The sequence below is a fragment of the Taudactylus pleione genome, unplaced genomic scaffold, assembly GCF_031769625.1.
Source record: "Taudactylus pleione unplaced genomic scaffold, aTauple2 ptg000639l, whole genome shotgun sequence".
In the NCBI taxonomy this organism is placed as follows: domain Eukaryota; kingdom Metazoa; phylum Chordata; class Amphibia; order Anura; family Myobatrachidae; genus Taudactylus; species Taudactylus pleione.
This window is the reverse complement of record NW_028285041.1, coordinates 24,797-42,814: the sequence shown is the minus strand read 5'-3', so window position 1 is coordinate 42,814 and position 18,018 is coordinate 24,797. Positions and strand designations below refer to the sequence as shown.

The following is an 18,018-nucleotide window of genomic DNA, read 5'->3' as shown; positions in this document are numbered from 1 at the left end:
CGCAGTGAGACTGCGTGCGTAATGGCTATTGCATTCGCAGTTGTGATCTGAAGCGAATCTGGCCCAGAGTGTGATACACAGAGATGTCTCCATATAGAAATCTCAGCCCAGAGCCCATTGCATTATGGCTGTGATAAATAACAGGGACAGCTCTGGTCACTGCTGGACCTCTCTCTCTCCGGGCTGACCCCATTATTCCCCGGCCTAGTGGGTGCTGGCTATGCGCGCTGAGCTGGACCGACACACCGAGGTCTCATCACATCTGCAGGCCGCCTTATGTTGTATTCACAGCCGACGGAAGAGGAGTGCCCGGCCGCCTGCCTATGTGTCCCTGGGCAGGGCTGGGATAGCAGGGGAGTGTCTCCGATGCCCCTTAGCCTGGCAGGGGGTGTGTACACTGTATCTAGGGCCGGGCTGGGAGCTGTGTCCTCCCCCGTGTATTCCCCGTTACTAGCCGCTACTGCCGCCCCTCTTCCCGGGCTCCCAACGAGAGGATCCAACATGTCAGGAGAGCCGAGAGCTGCAGAGCGGGGACACTGTATGTAGGTCACATGTACACAGGATAAGGGCTATATTGTATAGGATTACATAGAATGATGTATGTATTGTATAGGACTACATGTAATAATGTCTGTATGCGGGTTACATGTACACAGGATAAGTGGTATTGTATAGAATAAAATGTAGTAATGTCTGTATGTGAATTACATGTACACAGGAGAAGTTGTATTGTATAGAGTAACATGCAAAGTCTATTTGCGGGTTACATGTACACAGGTTAAGTGGTATTACATGTAATAATGTCTAAGGGCCTGATTCACTAAGAACGCAATATTGCGCACGCACGCAGTTCAACTGCGATTCCGATGGGATGTGCAGGCTCGGATTTACTCGGTTCTTATCGCAAATTTACCGCAAATTCGGATTTATTTTATTGGTTACCCAAAACACATGATAGGCGATAGCCAATAAAATGCCGTTTAAAGATCCGGGTAAAACCGAACTCGCTCACCTAAGTATGCTAATTGCAATGCAAACTCAGCAATACATAAGGACGCCCACATTACATTACACACATCCGTAATACTAAGCAGAATAGCAAAACCATCGGTACAATCGAGTATCATCGCAGCCTCACGCACACTTGCACAAGCCCTGACCTTACTCAGAAATTGCTAACCTCCACGCATGCTATGAGAGCTCAGGCTGCGTGTGGCATCGCAGTGGATAATTTATGCACGCCCCTGCAACGGCGTTCAAACGTTCTGGCCCACCTGTGTTTCGCCGACCACCCCCTGTCACCACCCACAAATGGCACTTCCTGTCAATCACTCTGCTATGGGTCTGCGTAGCCGCTGCTATTGCAGTCCCCATCGCAGCGGCCGGTTCACGCACTGCGATCCGTACGCATGCGCAGTGCGAAACAATCAGCAGATTGCGTGCGTATTCGCAGTTGCGTACGGTAGTGAATCAGGCCCTAAATACGGGTTACATGCATACAGGATAAGGAATATTGTATAGGATTACATGTAATATATGTATGTGGGTTCCATGTAAACAGGATAAGGGATATTCCATAGATGAGATGCAGTCAGGCAGCCGACTGTCGTAATGCCGACCACCGGCTTCCTGACTGTCAAATCCCGGCAAGTGTCTAATGACAGGCGTCAAAATCCAGACGCCTGTCATTAGACCTACACCGGGAGCCTGACACCCGGCTTACCGATCGAAGGACAGCTGTGGGGGGGGGGGGGGGGGGATTAGGTTAGGGGCTCCCTGGGGGGGAGTTAGGGTTAGGCTAGGGGAAGGGGTGGGGAGTTAGGGTTAGGCACACCCCCCGGGAGACTTAGGGTTAGTCTGCAGGGAAGGGGGGGGGGTTAGGTTTAGGCACTTGGGGAGGAGGTTAGGGTTAGGCACCCCTAAGGGTGGGTTAGGTTGGGGGGGGGGTTTAGGTTAGTAAATAGCGAAAATACTTACCTGTCGCTGTCGGGATATGATACTGATTCCGCTTAGATTTACATGTAATGTCTGTATGTGGGTTGCATGTACATAGGATAAGGGGTATTGTATAGGATTACATGTAATAGTGTCTGTAGGCAGGTTGTATTGAATTGCTTGTAATAATGTTTATATGTAAGTTACATGTACAGAGGTTATGTGGTACTGTATAGAATTACCTGTAATGTCTATATGTGAGTTACATGTATACAGAATAAGTGGTAATATACTGTATGTATAGCACCACTGAATATGTTGATACTTCGCAATTAAGGGATAACAATAACAGAGATTGAATGATTGTTTCCTGTTTATAAAAGGCTCAATCCATCCACATTTCCTTCTGATACTGGGTACACACTATAAGATTTTGCTGTACGATGCTAACGAATAGACAGATTCAGACTGACCAAAACAATCCCAAAAATGGATTATATACAGCGTACACACTACCCAATAATAGTTTAGTTACAAACGATCCTTTAGATCACAAATAGTTGCACCCACATAGGGGGCGATTCAAATGTTTTCTGGCGCCCGATGGAGCAATTCAATTGTTTCTCCATTCAGGCGCCCGTTAGTATTTAATGTGGCTAAAAAAGCTGACTAAAGAAGTGATTAGGGCGCCCAAACAGCCGGGGAAGAGTCCAAACCACCGTTAGCGTGCCCAAAACAACGGACTTTGGGCCTGATTCAGCACGGATCGCAGCTGCGTAATGGCACGCAATGTAGCTGTGAAAATACACTAATGTCTGCCACAGCTCAGCCAGTATAGAGACGCCCACTACTGCTTTCTCGCATCCGTAATACCTCGCACTCCTGCGTATACATCGGTAACATCGAAGCACATCAGCCCGTCACGCACAATTACAACAGCTCTGACCCGTCGCAGAAATTGCAAGTCTCGTCGCACGCAGTGAGTATCCAAGCTGCATAGACAATCTCAGTGGCTAGTTTATGCAATTCCATGCAACGGCATGCACAACAATCGCAATACGCAACAAATGTCCGATCTGCGTATGCAGTTGCATTTGCGATCCATGCAGAATCAGGCCATTTACGCACATTTCTTCTTGCACTTCAGAAGGCTGAAAGAAGAAATGTGTACTTAAAAGAGCAGAGCACCAACACAGACATTGCGCCAGTCCATGTAAATATTTTACAGTAATTAGCAGTCTGTGAAAATGATTTTATATACACAAGTATTTTCTATAACATTGTATTCCCATTAAGCTATTGTGTAACGTCTGCAGGTTGTTTACCACATCCATGCATTGTTTCTGTGTCACTAATTGCATACTGTGCCTTTCTTAGGTAGCAGGACTCTGGTCTAGCTGGTCTGGGGGAGCTTGGTAACATGTTTTAATAAACATGGACGTCTCTCTTGAAGTTCTTCTGTCTACCGGCATCAAGAGGAAAAAGCCCAGTTCCAGGCTGAGTTGGTTGGGGCAGGTCAGTCTATCAGTAAACTAATTCCACAGCTTTTGGTAATTGAGATGAAAACAAGAAGTGACCTAAATTAATAAATGTAGTTTTTTTTTTTGTTTTTTTTTAATCCGTTACATGATCACATCACATGTGTATATGATTTACTTCATTTTATGAAATGCATTGTTGCACTTGATACTGTTTCTGCTCCCAATTTAGTCCATTTTACCATCAAAACATTTGTATTAACTCCCAATCGTTATAGCAAACTGAAACCAACAAGCACTATAGTGTAGAATTTGACATCTTCATTTAATCATTATTCCCACGCCCAATCATTGAATTATCGTACTGTGTTTTTTTATTTTAGGAGAAAGAAGCTGTTTTCCTTGTTGATGAGAAGACTGTTAGTGAGATCAACCTACGCTCAGGCAGGGTGAAGAAGACACTACTGAAGAAGAGCAGCGTTGTGACCCTTAATACCTCTGTCAATGGTTGTGAATATTACCCATATTGATACCATGCGCACTAGATACTTCAGTAACCTTTTCCACCTTCGTTATTTTTCGCTTATCTCCAAAACGGCTTTGAACCCCCTGTGAGCATCTATTTGTGCAAACTTTATGCTGGGGAAATGTCATGTAGAAATGCTGGCTGGCTGATTTATTACAGGTGGCCAGTGCTCCTGATACTGTGCTTCCTTACAGAAAGGTCCCATTCCGAATTTACAAACAAACAATACATGCTAGCATATCCTAGCCCACTTCCATGGGTCCTGAACCTAGCTCGGGATGTCCTGCTGGCTCTGCTATTGAGCCCCTGTATTATTCTCTTGTGTTTCCACACCTGGACGCTTATATTTCTCCTGGCTAGTGATATGGCTAGGTGGGTTTTTCAGCTGATGACTCTTTACCCTATATCTCCTTACCTGATTTTTTTTTTTCTTCCTCCTGTCAATAAAATTGGCCCCTTGTAGGGTTCCCTCCTTCCAAGCTTTTCTGAGTTCTTATATTGGCCAATAAGTAGTAGATTTTGTATCCTCACCGTAGCAATTTCAGGCGGCAGAGCTGCCCTTTAAATTTATTGCATGATCTACATTTTTATATTGGTCCCTTGTTGGATCAGGACAGCCAGGGCCGTAACTAGGGTGGTGCGATCTGTGCCATGGCACAGGGCACCGCAGGGCAGGGGGAGCTGTTCGGGCCTTTCAATTTTCTGTTTATTATCATTCTTACTTGTAGCTTCCTCTTTTATCCACAGTATCTCCTGACCTCCCCTATCTCTTCCCTGGCCATTCCTCATGAGGCTATGGCCCTTTTTCGGGTGCACATCGTATGTCCCTAAAAAATAGGGGGTGGGGGGGCAATGCACTTTCTGTCACAGGCACCAAAAAGTCTAGTTACGGCTCCGAGGACCGCTATGCAGTAGGTGTATTCTGTGGTGGTTATGGCGGCGGCACCGATCCCTTCGTCTGTCGACACATATTTTGAGTTCTCATAAATACGAGACCACACATGGAATAAAATACATGAAGTCAGATCTGTTCTGTTTTTGCTACTATTTTATAACTTCGTTTAAGTGGCCAAAGTACAGGAACTACTCAGAATATTTTATTTATTTTCAATATAGTCCCAGACTATAGCCGGTTTAATATCTCATCAGCTACACATCATGCTATTAAGCTGTATGAGGGATACCTGACACATATCGGTAGGAAATAATCTAGTTCTGTTTAACCTCTTGTTTGATTTCTCACCACAGGGGCATGGCTGGCTGCTATAGATGTAACTGGGAAATTGTCCCTATGGAATAAGGACTGGGACTGTCTGCACAGTGTCCCAGCTAATGAAGAGCTTGCCCAAGTGATTAGTGCAGCACAAGGTACATCCTTTTCTCCTCATCAGTGGTCGTCATTTGTGTCTGTTTTCCTGTATTCAGTAGATACAGAAGCTGCATTTTTTTTTACATTACATATTTCTAGGGTTTTGTATCAAAAAAACCTGTCTGCTATATAATGGCTATTCAGCTAGCGGCCAGTGGGCCGGATGTGGCCCCCTAACCCATTTTTGTGGATTTTACCTCCCTGAAATCTCCCCAGGCTTCTGATTAATCATTTATTCAATAGTCTTTGGCCTGAAAGCATGTCATTATAACAGGAATGTGACCCTCTTTATGGAGGTAGTTGGACAGCACTGTACTCCTTGGAAGTGTAATATTGAGGTATCTGTGCAGTATAATTGTAATAATGGCTGTATACCTAAATGTGGCGCCATCCTCAATGCATTAGGAATATGTTAATCTATATATTAAAAACATAAAAATCCCACTTACAAAAAGTCCTTTCCAGTAGTCTTTCTCTGGTTTTCCATGAAAACAAGGTGGTAATGTCTACAGCTCCCTTGATCCAACCTAAGGTGGTTTTGTGGCTTCCTGTCAACCTGGAAATAGCAATGACCATACTTGTGCCCTTACTCCTGAACTTTTTATTTATATATCTCTATAAAACTCATGATTTCCGTTGCTTGGACGCCCTCATTGTCTTATTGAGCAATATAAGACTGGATGCAATGGTTTCATGCAGCTGATATCTGTCTGGACCTAGACTGCAATCTGTTGTGTCTATTCTATTGAAGGGGAACCTGTACCCTTTGTGCTAACAGCATGCTTGACTAGGGATATTAGTCCCTTCTAGTTAATTTTAGGGTCATTTTCTGGAGTGTCTGAATGCTAATGAGGCAGAGAATGACAGGGGAAGTGAGCAGGAATTCTGGGGAGCACTTACATCGCAAGTGATATGTATTACATGCACACAAGTTGTAATGTTATTGCAAAAACACGTTTCAAAATGTAATCTGCTTTGTATTTTTAATCTTTAAGTGACCTGGTTTGCTTGCCTGATTACAGAAACCTCTCTGAAGCTGTACCTGTTCGTGTCAGGAGATGGCAGCAGAGTGCTCCTGGCCACTCACACGGGATGTGTCTACCTGTGGGAAAACACAGAGGACAGGCATCGCCGTGTGTCTCAAAAAAGCACAGTCCTTACTGGTCGATGGACCAAGATTGAACCTCATGACACAGTTGTGCTCCCCGGCATAGGAGATAGGGAAGCAACTGCCAATGCCATCTTTGTTAAGAATGAGGTACAGTATATATTTATCTATATATATTTAAATGTGTGCGTTGGGAGCTCGCTGATGGATAGTCTCAGTAGAAGACTTGTGTTACTCAGGGGTTATTGGTGAAAGGCCATAGAAAAATAAGTGGTACTGTAATGTAGGATGTTCTTAAATAACAGTTTGAGTTTTGCATTAATTAAAAGAATTATTCAGTATAAAGATGTATAAGCAAAATATATTTTTTTGTATTTAGTAAGTTGTTAGAAATGCTATAATACTTGGCAAACCTATTAGTAGTTCATTTTTGTAGTATAGTATATTTCTATCCCAATGCATCCCTGTATATGTCTGCACTGTACCTGCATCCTAGTCACACTAGTGTACGTATCACAGGTGCTGGGTGATAGCTGCTTGTGCGCAATTGTCTTCTGCTCCGACACACGTCTTGTGATGACATTCCTGGCTCTGCGCTGGCTCGAAAACAGTCAGAAGTATAACAGGTAAGCCGTGTCGTGCCCATGTTTAATTTGGGGACTGCAATATTCAAAGCTCGGTTGTGCAAAAACATATTGTTGATTTTGTCATGAGTTGAGTGTTTATGTAAATGTCAACAAAATGCCTGTTATGTTGAATCTGCTCCATTAAAACAATATATTGCAACTTATTAAACAATGCAGTGTGTCTCTGGTTGACATTATAGACCGATCTGTTAGAACTATTGCCATTAGAGGGCGCCGGTGTTCAGTCTGAGTTGCTTTCATTGATGTTATAATGTTAGTGCAGATAATTCAGACAAACCCCTGATTTTCATCCTTAACCTTTTATTCAAATAATGCTTACATGTTATGTACCCCAAAGGAGCTTGCTATATTCCCGACCACATAACACACTCCCTAGAAATGTGTTTCACTGGGTAATGCTGATGATAGTAAATATATACCAAAATTATTATTTGTCATCATTTTACATATCCATAATTACGCCTTTTTAGTCTGTCCTTTCCCAAACTATGGTCTTTGTAGTGTATAACATTGTTGATTGATGCAATTGCCTATAACACAAGCTGATATAGCTGAGTAACCAGAATCCTATGTTACCAGTCTATATGAGGGTCTTCCTCTCTCTTAGTGTGGTCCCATACCATGTACACTGGGCACAGCAGGACTGCCCGCTGGACACCATCGCACTGACCTGTGAGCCGGTGAAGTCTAAGGGAGCGCTGCTCGCAGTGTTCTCGAACAATGGTTTAGTCCTGGCCATGGCGGTAAACCAGAAAGACCCCAAGGTAAATGTGCTGCAAGTATAATGACACCAGTATCGCCTCTATGCTCTAGGGACACCATGATGAGAATGTAATGTCCTTACCTTATTGCAGACCACTTGTGTCCTCTTTATGAACACAATGAACTTTGTTACTGTGTTTGGTAGTTTGAGGGGCTGCAGCAGCAGGGATCAGCAAATCCCCCCCAGATTGCTACGGTCAGTATGTATTTTTTTTCTTCTAATTAATGATCTTGTAATGTCAGGTCGGTGTCTGTAAGAAGCTCCTTCCCTTTTGCAGGTCGTACTGGGTAGGGGGCATGGCCTGGACTGCAGACAGCCTATTTTTGGCTTGTATGTTGAAGAGAGGGTCCCTCCTCTTACTGACTCGCACGGGCGAGCTGCTGACACTGACCACCTCCGGATGTAGCGTGGAATTCGGCCCGGCAGAATTCATCCCACTTCACCCGTTAATCACATACAGGTCAGTTCTCCAAGTTAGTGCCACTTGAGAATGTATTATTCGGCTTCCCTTATATTCATATGTTTGTGATATATCATTCGGTGCCATAAAAAATATGGTGGAACCATATCTTACCATTTGCAGCAGCTGCTATTCATGTTGATTGTAAATTGTATAATTTCACTACCACATAGAGCTTTTTGTCCAATATTTGATCAATAAATGTGTTTACACTTCTCTGTAGTCACCGCGGTTCTAGATTTACTCTTTCCATCTTCTGCATTGTGTGCTATTTTCTCTCTCTTTATGGTTGTGTTTTTATTTCACTTTCATTTCTATGTAGCCTTTTTCTGTCTTTTCATTTATCTTTCATTCCTCCATTTTTTTTTCATTCTAGCTTCCTTCTATCACTAGTTCTGTCCCGCTGACATAAATTACATTGTGAACATGTAAGTACAATATAATGATTTCTGGAGTCTATAAAAGTATAATACTAGGCTACAGCCATTTTGAACGGAATGCAGTCAGAATGCCGACGGTCGAAATGCTGACCGCCGGCTTCCCGATTGTCTAATCCCGGCAGGGGTCTAATGACAGGCGTCGATAACCCGACTCCTGTCATTTTACCTACGCCGGGGAACAGACGCCCGGCATACCGATCGAAGGTAAGCTGGGCGTGGACAGCTGTGTGTAGGGTGGGGGGGGGTTTGGTTAGGGGCTCCCGAGGGGAAACTTAGGGCTAGGCACCTCCCCGGGAGGGTTAGGGTTAGGCTAGGGGAAGGAGGGGGTTAGGCACCCCTGGGGGGAGGTTAGGGTTAGGCACCCCCGGGGGGAGGGTTAGGTTTAGGCTGCGGGGAAGGGGGGGTTAGGTTTAGGCACTTAAAGGGGGGTTAGGCACTAGGGAGGGAGGTTGGGGTTAGGCACCCCTAAAGGAGGGTTAGGGTAGGGGGGGTTAGGTTAGTTAATACTTACCTTTTAGAGCGTTCAGGATTTTCACTGGTGCCGGGCTTTCGACGTCTGGTTTTCATCTTCACTATTGAAATCGCCTTGTTTTAATCTTACAAACACAATTCATGTGGCTATAGCATTATGGCATCTTATATGCACAAATGTTGTCACAAGAGATTTATTGCCTCTTCGATTTACAGCGTAACCTTTTACGTTAATCAGTTAATCTTCATAGGCTGCTAGAGGCATAGGTGTATTTATAATGGGTGCAGGGTGTGTGGTGCACACAGGCCCCTGGGTCCAGGGGGGGCCCCGCACTGTGAACCCTGCACCCATAATATACTTGCCTTGCTCCGGCAAGTGGGTTTGCTCCCACCGTTGCGCCATCTCCCCAGTTACCTCTTTGGGAAGATGGCGCTGTGCAGTGATAGCAAAGACTGACATTGTTCCAGAGCCTTTGCTCTCATGTGGCCATGCGCCATCTTCCCCAATATCTGGGATGATGGTGCTGGGGTGGAGGAGGGACCTGCTTTACTTGTTGGAGCAATGTAAGATGTGATGCTGGGGGGCCACTGCTCAGAGGAGGGGGCTGCTGCACACGTGCCTACTCAGGTGTTAATACGCCCCCGGCTAGAGGGCAGGCAAATCTAGATAAGACGCTGTAGATGTCCTTAGTATTTCCATAGTGTTTTCTTAATGGTCCTACATCTACTTAAATGTTCTAATATCCGATCTAATTTCCCAATTTGCAGGTGGTATAAATAGGACTATAGCCCTGCTCCCATCTCCTCTTATTAATTTGTAAATGCTAGTTGTAGTCTTGCATATAGTAGCTATATAGATACTAAATCTATTACTATATTTTAGTTGTGATCATTAAGTAAAACCAAAATGCACATTATGATGTTTTTGTGACTGTTTATTTTTTGGTCATTTCCTATTCGGGTCAGAGCACAGGTTTTGGAAACTATTCATTCACTATAATTACAAGGTACATTGTTGCTCTACAGCTGCAGACCACGTCTGGCACGCCAGCTTCTGTGGAACTATACATCCCAGCATGCCCTAACGGCAAAACTTTGGCATGCTGGGAAGTGTAGTTCCGCTGCAGCTGGAGTGCCGCACATTGGGGGTCATTCAGACCCACTCGCGAGCGACAGTACGCTCGCAAGTGGGTCGATGTTCCCCACTGCGCATGCGCACGACGGAGGGAGCTCCGTCGTGCGCATGCGCGAGACCCGGCGAGCGACGGGCTTTCCATCGCTTGGGGTCTCGCACCAAAGGGGGCGTGCTGTCGATGTTGATTGACAGCACGCCCCCTTTGGTGGGCGTGCCTGCCAGACGGAGGCGTTCCCATGGGAACGCCTACCGTCTGAAGCCGGCCCCACTGACATCACTAGTGATGTCAGTGGGAGTGATTTTTGGCTCTGATAGAGCCAAAATCACTCCTGGCCTTGCGGCTGGGAAACCCGACCGCAGGGTTTCCCTCGCAAGTCCGATGGTCGCGAAGACCATCGCGACCATCTTTTTGCACGCTCGTATATGCTGTGGGTGGTGACCCACAGCTATATGAGTGTCCAGGAGGACGCTCCATTTTAATGGAGGAGGGCCCTGATTCAGAGCGAGCACTCTGGTCAGAGCGTCCGGCTCTGAATCAGGGCCATTGCCTACCCCTGATCTACTTCTGGACTTTTACACTGATATTCATGGTAATGTTTCATCCCTAATTAGACGTTTATCGCGTTTATCGCGACGCCTGTATTCAATTTGAAAGTAGGCGAAAACTGGACCCCGGCGAAACTGAAACAAGCAGAAAGTGCTGTCAGATTTGGGTAAAATCAACCAGACACCCCCTAAAAGATGCTCTGACATGGGGGTTAGCTATGGTACCCCCCCGATTTGGCTTGCTGAAGGTATTTGGTGTTTTTAAACGGGCTCAATAGCTGCTAAATAGCGTTTTTGTATACGTGATGCAGAATAGTATTCAGGAGTTGGTTTTTTTTGCAGAAAATAACTTATCCCAGCAAATTTGGGGTACTTGAAAATGGGGGTCAGCATATTTAAAAGTTGCTAAAGTTAAGTTGAAAAAATTGTGAGAAATCCACCTGCCGCAAACCCTGCAATGAAAAAATTGCATACTTGGGGACCCCCCCAGAGTCACATTCGCTAGTTTTTAACTTTGTCCCCCAACATTTTTTTTTCGCCCCCAAATTCAAAGTGATTTTTTTGGGGTGTTGTTTTTAAAACATTTTTGATACAGTTTACCTTTGGGGGACTGTCTGAAGGCTGCGGGGAGGTTCCAGCAACGTTGCACCCCAAAACCCCAATTCTGCACTTTTTTCCGCCTCCTATTCATAGGCAAAGCTTTTTGCCTATTACATTGCATTGACTTTCCGTCTAGGCGGAAAGTCTTTCAAATTGAATACGGACTAAAGTCAAAACAGGCGAAAATTACGTCATCGGCAAAAAGTTTCCGCAAAAAACACTCGAAAACTGACTTTTCACCTTGAATTGAATACGGCCCATAGAGTTGGACGGGGCCGAATCTTAGCTCAGCTGTATCAACACATAGAAATAAAGCTGCCCAATATTTGTGTTCTGCAGGGAGTACTGTACTTTCCCTTCATGTGAAAAGATAAAAAAAAAACGTCCTTTTCCCTTGTATGGTTTAGTCCAGGTGCAAATTTGCACCCTTCAGCTGGCCCAATGTGAATGTCGTAGGTCGACACATCTATGTTTAAGAGTCTGAGGGCCAAATTCAATTGGGTGCGTAATTGGCGAAAACGGACGATTTTTGCAAAAATAGGCAAAAAAACGAGGGCCAAAAAATGGCTGATGTACATCGGAAAATAATTTAGAAGTTTATTATTGGCCGCATTAAAAGTATTTACTGTACTTAAATTGCGTCAGTTGACTGTAATTTGCGTATGCGAAAAAACGTTGAAATGATAGAGCATTTTTTTTTTCCAGGAAATTACAGTTGCACGTAAATTTCGGGTACATTAAAATGGGTGCAAGTATATTTTCGTGTTGTAAAAGCGCCCTTTTTAAAAACTCTTAAAAAGCGTCTGCTGCAACCACGTGCGATGTTTAAAACACTTGACGCATCCATATCGCCCCCTTTTTATCACCAAATTACGCAACTTTCCAAAAAGGTTTAGGGAAATTTATCATTAGGTGGGGTTTCCAAAGGGTTCTGAAAGAAATACCCACATTTCTAAGTAAAAATAGGGATTTTGCAAAATTTATTTATTTATTTTTTTCACCTGGTCTGAGTTGGTGAAAACTTTTCGCCTGTTTTTTTTTTTTTTTTTTGCCCTTCCCATTTTTCGCCTGTTTTTTTTTTGGCAAAATCAGCTGATTTTGCCGCTAATTGATTATGGTCCTTAGTAGGAAAATAATTAAAAATTCTAAACAAATTCAAGCATTTAAAGAAATGTTTTAAAATTGTTATTTTGATTTGAACTTAAACTGCATTTTTTTTTTTAAAATGTAAATTATATTGATCGCTATTTGTAAAGTTTTTTTTTTTTTTTAGTGGAATAGGTAATTTTACTCGTCTGTTCACCAATTATTTCTCCCTATGTTAGGCCACCCGTGCCCGTGCTGGAGAGCTGTGATGCCAATGACTCTCTGGGTTCGGTAGCGTCTGAGGCAGATATAATGAGGCAGCGATTTTCTGTGACCTGTCACCATCGTCTACCCTACCTCATAGTTTCTGATGGATATATGGTGACACTGCTCCGCTTCACACAAAATCTGTCCCCTTACTGCTTCATGAAGTCTCTTCTACTGGACACGGCTCAGAGACTGGAAAACGTGCGGCAGAAGCTGCAGTTGGTGAAGGTATCGGTTACTAATAGAACATGGCCGCTTGAATGATGTTGTCCAACATTGCTGTTAATGCGTATCTGTGTAAGCCACGTGGTAGTTCCCTGTGTTGCTCTAGTACAGTCTCTCAAAAGACTTAGGGCCATATTCAATTTGGAGCGAAAAGTCAGTTCCCGGACTTTTCGCTTCATTGGAGGTTTTGAAATCGGCAAAAAAGGAACCCGGCGAAACTGAAATCAGCGCAAAGTTCTGTCATTTTTGGGGAAATCAACCTGACACCCCTCAAAAGATGCTCTGATATGAGGGATCACTCTGGATACCCCCGAATAGCCCTGCTGAAGGTATTTGGGATTTTTAAATGGTCTCAATCAGAGCTATATAGTGTTTTTAAGAAGGTGGTGAAGAAGCATTTAGGTGGGGTTTTTTTTGGCAAAATAAGTAGTCCCATCAAATTTTGGGTACATGAAAATGGGTCCAAGCATATTTTAAAGTTGCTAATATGAAGTTTTAAAAAACGTGAAGACACCACCTGCCGCAACTACTTGCAATCGAAAAAACACCTGGGGCATACTTGGGGACCCCCCTAGAGTCTATTTTGGTAGTTTTGGCCCCAACTTTGATTTTTTATTTTATTTTTCGCCCCCAAAACGAAAGTACTTTCTACTTCAGGGTCCATAGGGGTCCACAGGGTTGACCTTGGGGTATAGCTGGATCTGGATCCATGGGCACCACGCAGTTAAAGCTTTAGCTGCTCCCAGGATGCACTTGGGTCTGTCCTCCTCTATACCCCGCCCCCGAGCCACAGCACCTCAGTTTGAGTTGGTGCCCGGCCGGAGTCGGGTCACCTGCGCAGGAGCAGCCCCCAAAAGCTTTCTATTTAAAAAAAAAAAAAAAGAACAAAAAAAAAAAAGAGCCTGTTAGATTTTTCTTTTAAAACAGAGGCTCTAGTGTGGCAGCGACGGGCTGTCTATGCAGACGGCCACGCTGCCGCTCTCCTTCCCCGCTGGCGCCGCGATGCCAGTACTGCACTGGGGATCGCGGCGGGGGGGGGCCAGAGTCCGTACTAGCCGGACTCTGGGTCCCTCCCTGGACTGCTGCCGGAGTCGCCGAGGATAAGGTAAGCCGCGAGTCGCCGATTAGCGGGTATTGCCTGCACATGCATTCCTTTGCCCCCGGTCCTAGGGGACAGACCGGGGGCCCCTAGCGGTGGCGGCGGGCTCCCCCTCTGAGGAGGAATACCCCGTGGGACCACTAGACCACCAGGGATATATTGGCAAGCCCGGCAAGCCCTGGGGTTAATAGGCTAGCCAGGGGAGGAAGCCTTCCCTGTCTTGCGGCTCCTCCCCTCAGCTCAGAGCGCCTTTCAGCACGCAGTCTGGCGTCGCTGAGCTGCAGACTCTTCGGCCACTCCTCCTCTGAGGTCTCTGGTGGCCATTTTCTCTGTGGCAACGCAGATCTCAGGGAGCACGCGGACCGGTCCCCCTGTGTACCTCTCCCCCGATTTAAGGACAGTGTACACAGCACTATAGCCCTCCCAGACACTGAATCTGGGCAGGTTGATTGTAGTGGAAAGGTGCAGTGAGTATGTCTTCTCTGCATGGTATGTGACTTTGCTAGTGCTGCCTGTCTGTGCTTATTTTCCGCTTACTGTCAGCTTATACATATCCCTTTACTTCTCCTACAAGCCCTACAGGTGTGTGGGGGAGGGGCGTTTCTACAGACCTCACCTATATAAATCACGTATTTGTGAGGTTCGTCACATACAGTTGTGTGCTACACAGTGCCATATTGTGGGCTGTTGTTCAGCACACCGGTGAGTGCGTTTTCTTCTGCCCTGTTGCCAGATATATATTTTTTTGACTATATAATATATTCTGTCATGTCAGACGAGGAGGTTGAGCGCTCAGTGACTCCGGTGTTGGCCTCCTGCGGACACTGTTCTGCAGGAGTGGATAGGGAGGATTTGTCACAGGATGGCCTGTGTGGTCGGTGCCAGGTGGCTCCTGGCCCATCCAGACCTTCTCTGACGCAGGGACCACCGTGGGCGATGTTTTCTCAAGTGCTGGTGTCTATTGCGGACCATCTGTCGGTCCCGACTGCTCTCCCTACTAATGCGTTACACCAGCCGACCATCCTCCAGTCCCCGGGTGTCCCGCAGTTGTTGCGGAGTCCTCCTGGGTCTCAGTCTGTGGGTCCATATACGGGGTTTCCTATGTATATACAGGCTTCCCCTGTGCCGCAGCTGCTGCGGTACCTTTTCAGGCCCCTATGGCGACTCCTCCACCCTGGGTGGATGTGCTCTCCAACTCCGTGCAAAATTTGGCGGCCGCATCCTCGGCTTTTCAGTCAATGTTGCAGACTGACATGCCTTCTAGGGTTTCAAAACGCCCACTCATGGCGCGGGCGGCTCAGGTATCGGACTCAGAGGGTTCCTCAGATGATGGGGAGGTCCCTGATGACACTGACTCGGACGCCTCGGTCCAGGAAATGGATACCAAGTCGTCCATTAATGTGCGAGCACTGGTTAGGGCGGTGCGAGCCATTCTTCTTATAGAGGATGAGGCACCGGCTCCTAAGTCGAAGTATCCTAGTTTCAAAAAACTAAGGTGGCTTCTGCGGTGTTTCCCCTGTCGGATCATATGGCGGTAGCTTGGCAGGCGCCCAGTAAGAGATTCCTTCCTCAGAAGCGGTTGGCTTCTAATTATCCCTTCCCTGAGGCACATTGTAAAAAATGGGAAACTCCACAGGCGGTGGATTCCCATGTCACCCGTTTAATAAGGAGCTCTACTTTGCCATTACCGTCTATATCCTCGCTGAAGGATCCCACGGACAGGAAAGTTGAGACTTGCTTAAAGTCTATTTACTCCCTCTCCGGGGCAGTGGCCCGACCATCCATGGCCATCTCCTGGGTGGCCAAGGCCATTGAGGGGTGGGCCAATGCATTGGAAGATACCTTCCCGGACGACGCTCCGGATGTCCAGAGGGCGTTGTTGGGTCAGATGAGGGACGCTGCTTCTTACTTTGGGGAAGCCTCTTTAGATGCTAGTTTGCTGACTTTGCGGGTATCGGCTGCAGCGGTGTCTGCCCGCCGATCCTTATGGTTGCGGTCCTGGAGAGCGGACTCTGATTCAAAGAAAGGCCTGGAGGCCTTACCTTTCAATGGGGAATTACTATTTGGTCCGGACTTGGACAAAATAGTGGATACCCTGGCTAAATCCAAGTCGGCTTTCCTCCCTTCGGCGGCACTGCCTGCTAAGGTTCGGAGTTCGGCTTTTCGTTCCTTTCGGGTTCAGGGTAAGGCAAAAGGTCAGTCCTTCCTGAGACAGTCGGCGAGTAAGACTGCCTCTAAACCCAAGAAGCAAGCCTGGAATGCTCGGCGCCCTTCTTCCAAGCAGGAAGATAAACCTGCGGCCTGATGGGACGGGCCTCCCTCTGGGGGACCTCAGAGTGGGAGGCCGACTTCTTCGATTTGCCCAGTGCTGGCACAATACCACCACGGATGCCTGGGTTCGAGAAGTGGTCTCCCAGGGGTACGCCCTGTCTTTTCGGCACAGACCACCCCACCAGTTTTTCTGCACGAGTCCTTCTCAGGACAAGACCAAGGCGTTACAGATTCAGGAGGCTATAGAGTCCTTGCTGAAAGCAGGGGTCATTGTTCCCGTTCCTCAATCACAACGAGGGACGGGGTATTATTCGTCTCTGTTTCTGGTGCAATGGTTCTCATCGCTCTATCCTCAACTTGAAGTCTCTGAACAAATTCCTCAGAGTTCCCAAGTTCAGGATGGAAACGTTACGTTCCATCATTCTGGCGATGGAACCGGGGGATTACATGGTGTCCCTGGATATCCAGGACGCCTACCTCCATGTTCCGATAGCACCTTCGCACCAGCGGTATCTGAGGTTCGCTATCTTTCAACACCACTATCAGTTCCGGGCGCTACCCTTTGGTCTCTCCACGGCACCGAGGGTGTTCACAAAGATTATGGCGGTCATGGCCGTACATCCTCTCCATCGACGCTCCGTACCTTCTTCCTCAGCGTCGGGACCTGTTGTCTCAGGGGTCCTGCCTTTACCCGGATCTGGGTCGGCTGTCTTTGACTTCGTGGCTCTTGAGACAGCCGTCTTGAGGTCTCGGGGCTTCTCCAGTTCGGTGATTGGTACCATGCTCAGGGCACGCAAGTCTGCTTCAGCACGGATTTATCACAGGGTGTGGCACACTTACTTTCAGTGGTGTGAGTCCAGACATTATGATCCTCAGGTGTTCAGAGTTTCCAGGATCTTGGAACTTCTTCAGTCAGGATTGGATCTCGGCTTACGCCTTGCATCTCTGAAGGTTCATGTGTCCGCCTTGTCCGTGTGGTTTCAACGGCGGATTGCAATACTGCCGGATGTTCACACCTTTTTCCAAGGTGTTCTCAGGATCCAGCCTCCCTTTGTGCCTCCTGTGGCTCCTTGGGACTTGGCGGTGGTTCTACTGGTCCTGCAGGGTCCTCCGTTTGAGCCTCTTGAGTCGGTGGAGCTCAAGTGGCTGACAATTAAGACTGTTTTTCTCCTGGCAATTGCTTCGGCCAGGAGGGTGTCTGAATTGGGGGCGCTTTCCTGTCACCCTCCTTTCCTGATTTTTCACCAGGGCAGAGCGGTGCTCCGCACTCGTCCTGAGTTTTTGCCCAAAGTGGTCTCGAAGTTCCACATTAATCAGGAACTTGTTGTGCCAGCTTTTCAGTCCCCTGATCTTTCAGCTGGTGAGACTTCCTTAGATGTGGTCCGGGCGCTTAGAATTTATGTGGACCGGACGGCTTCGGTTAGGAAGTCTGATTCCTTGTTTATCCTCTTTGGTTTTCACAAGAGGGGTTGGCCTGCCAACAAGCAAACGTTAGCCCGTTGGCTTCGTTCCGTTATTTGTGAGGCCAGCCTCTGTTAAGGCTCATTCCACTCGTTCTGTGGGTCCCTCTTGGGCTGCTAGACGTCGCGCCT

At 46.5% G+C, this 18,018-nt stretch overlaps 1 protein-coding gene across 1 annotated transcript in view; it reads left to right on the top strand.

Annotated features, from left to right (window-relative positions):
- Positions 1–304: 304 nt before the first annotated feature.
- CPLANE1 (ciliogenesis and planar polarity effector complex subunit 1) overlaps positions 305–18,018 on the top strand; it is a gene marked incomplete at its 3' end in the record, with an annotated part of 35,901 nt that continues 18,187 nt past the window's right edge. Inside the window, exons 1-10 of the mRNA XM_088454998.1 lie at positions 305–538; positions 3,313–3,450; positions 3,797–3,920; positions 5,188–5,307; positions 6,331–6,566; positions 6,936–7,042; positions 7,671–7,827; positions 7,918–8,021; positions 8,104–8,286; positions 12,804–13,059. Coding sequence (XP_088311124.1) covers positions 3,370–3,450; positions 3,797–3,920; positions 5,188–5,307; positions 6,331–6,566; positions 6,936–7,042; positions 7,671–7,827; positions 7,918–8,021; positions 8,104–8,286; positions 12,804–13,059 — 1,368 coding nt within the window. The remainder of the gene's footprint in view (positions 539–3,312; positions 3,451–3,796; positions 3,921–5,187; positions 5,308–6,330; positions 6,567–6,935; positions 7,043–7,670; positions 7,828–7,917; positions 8,022–8,103; positions 8,287–12,803; positions 13,060–18,018) is intronic.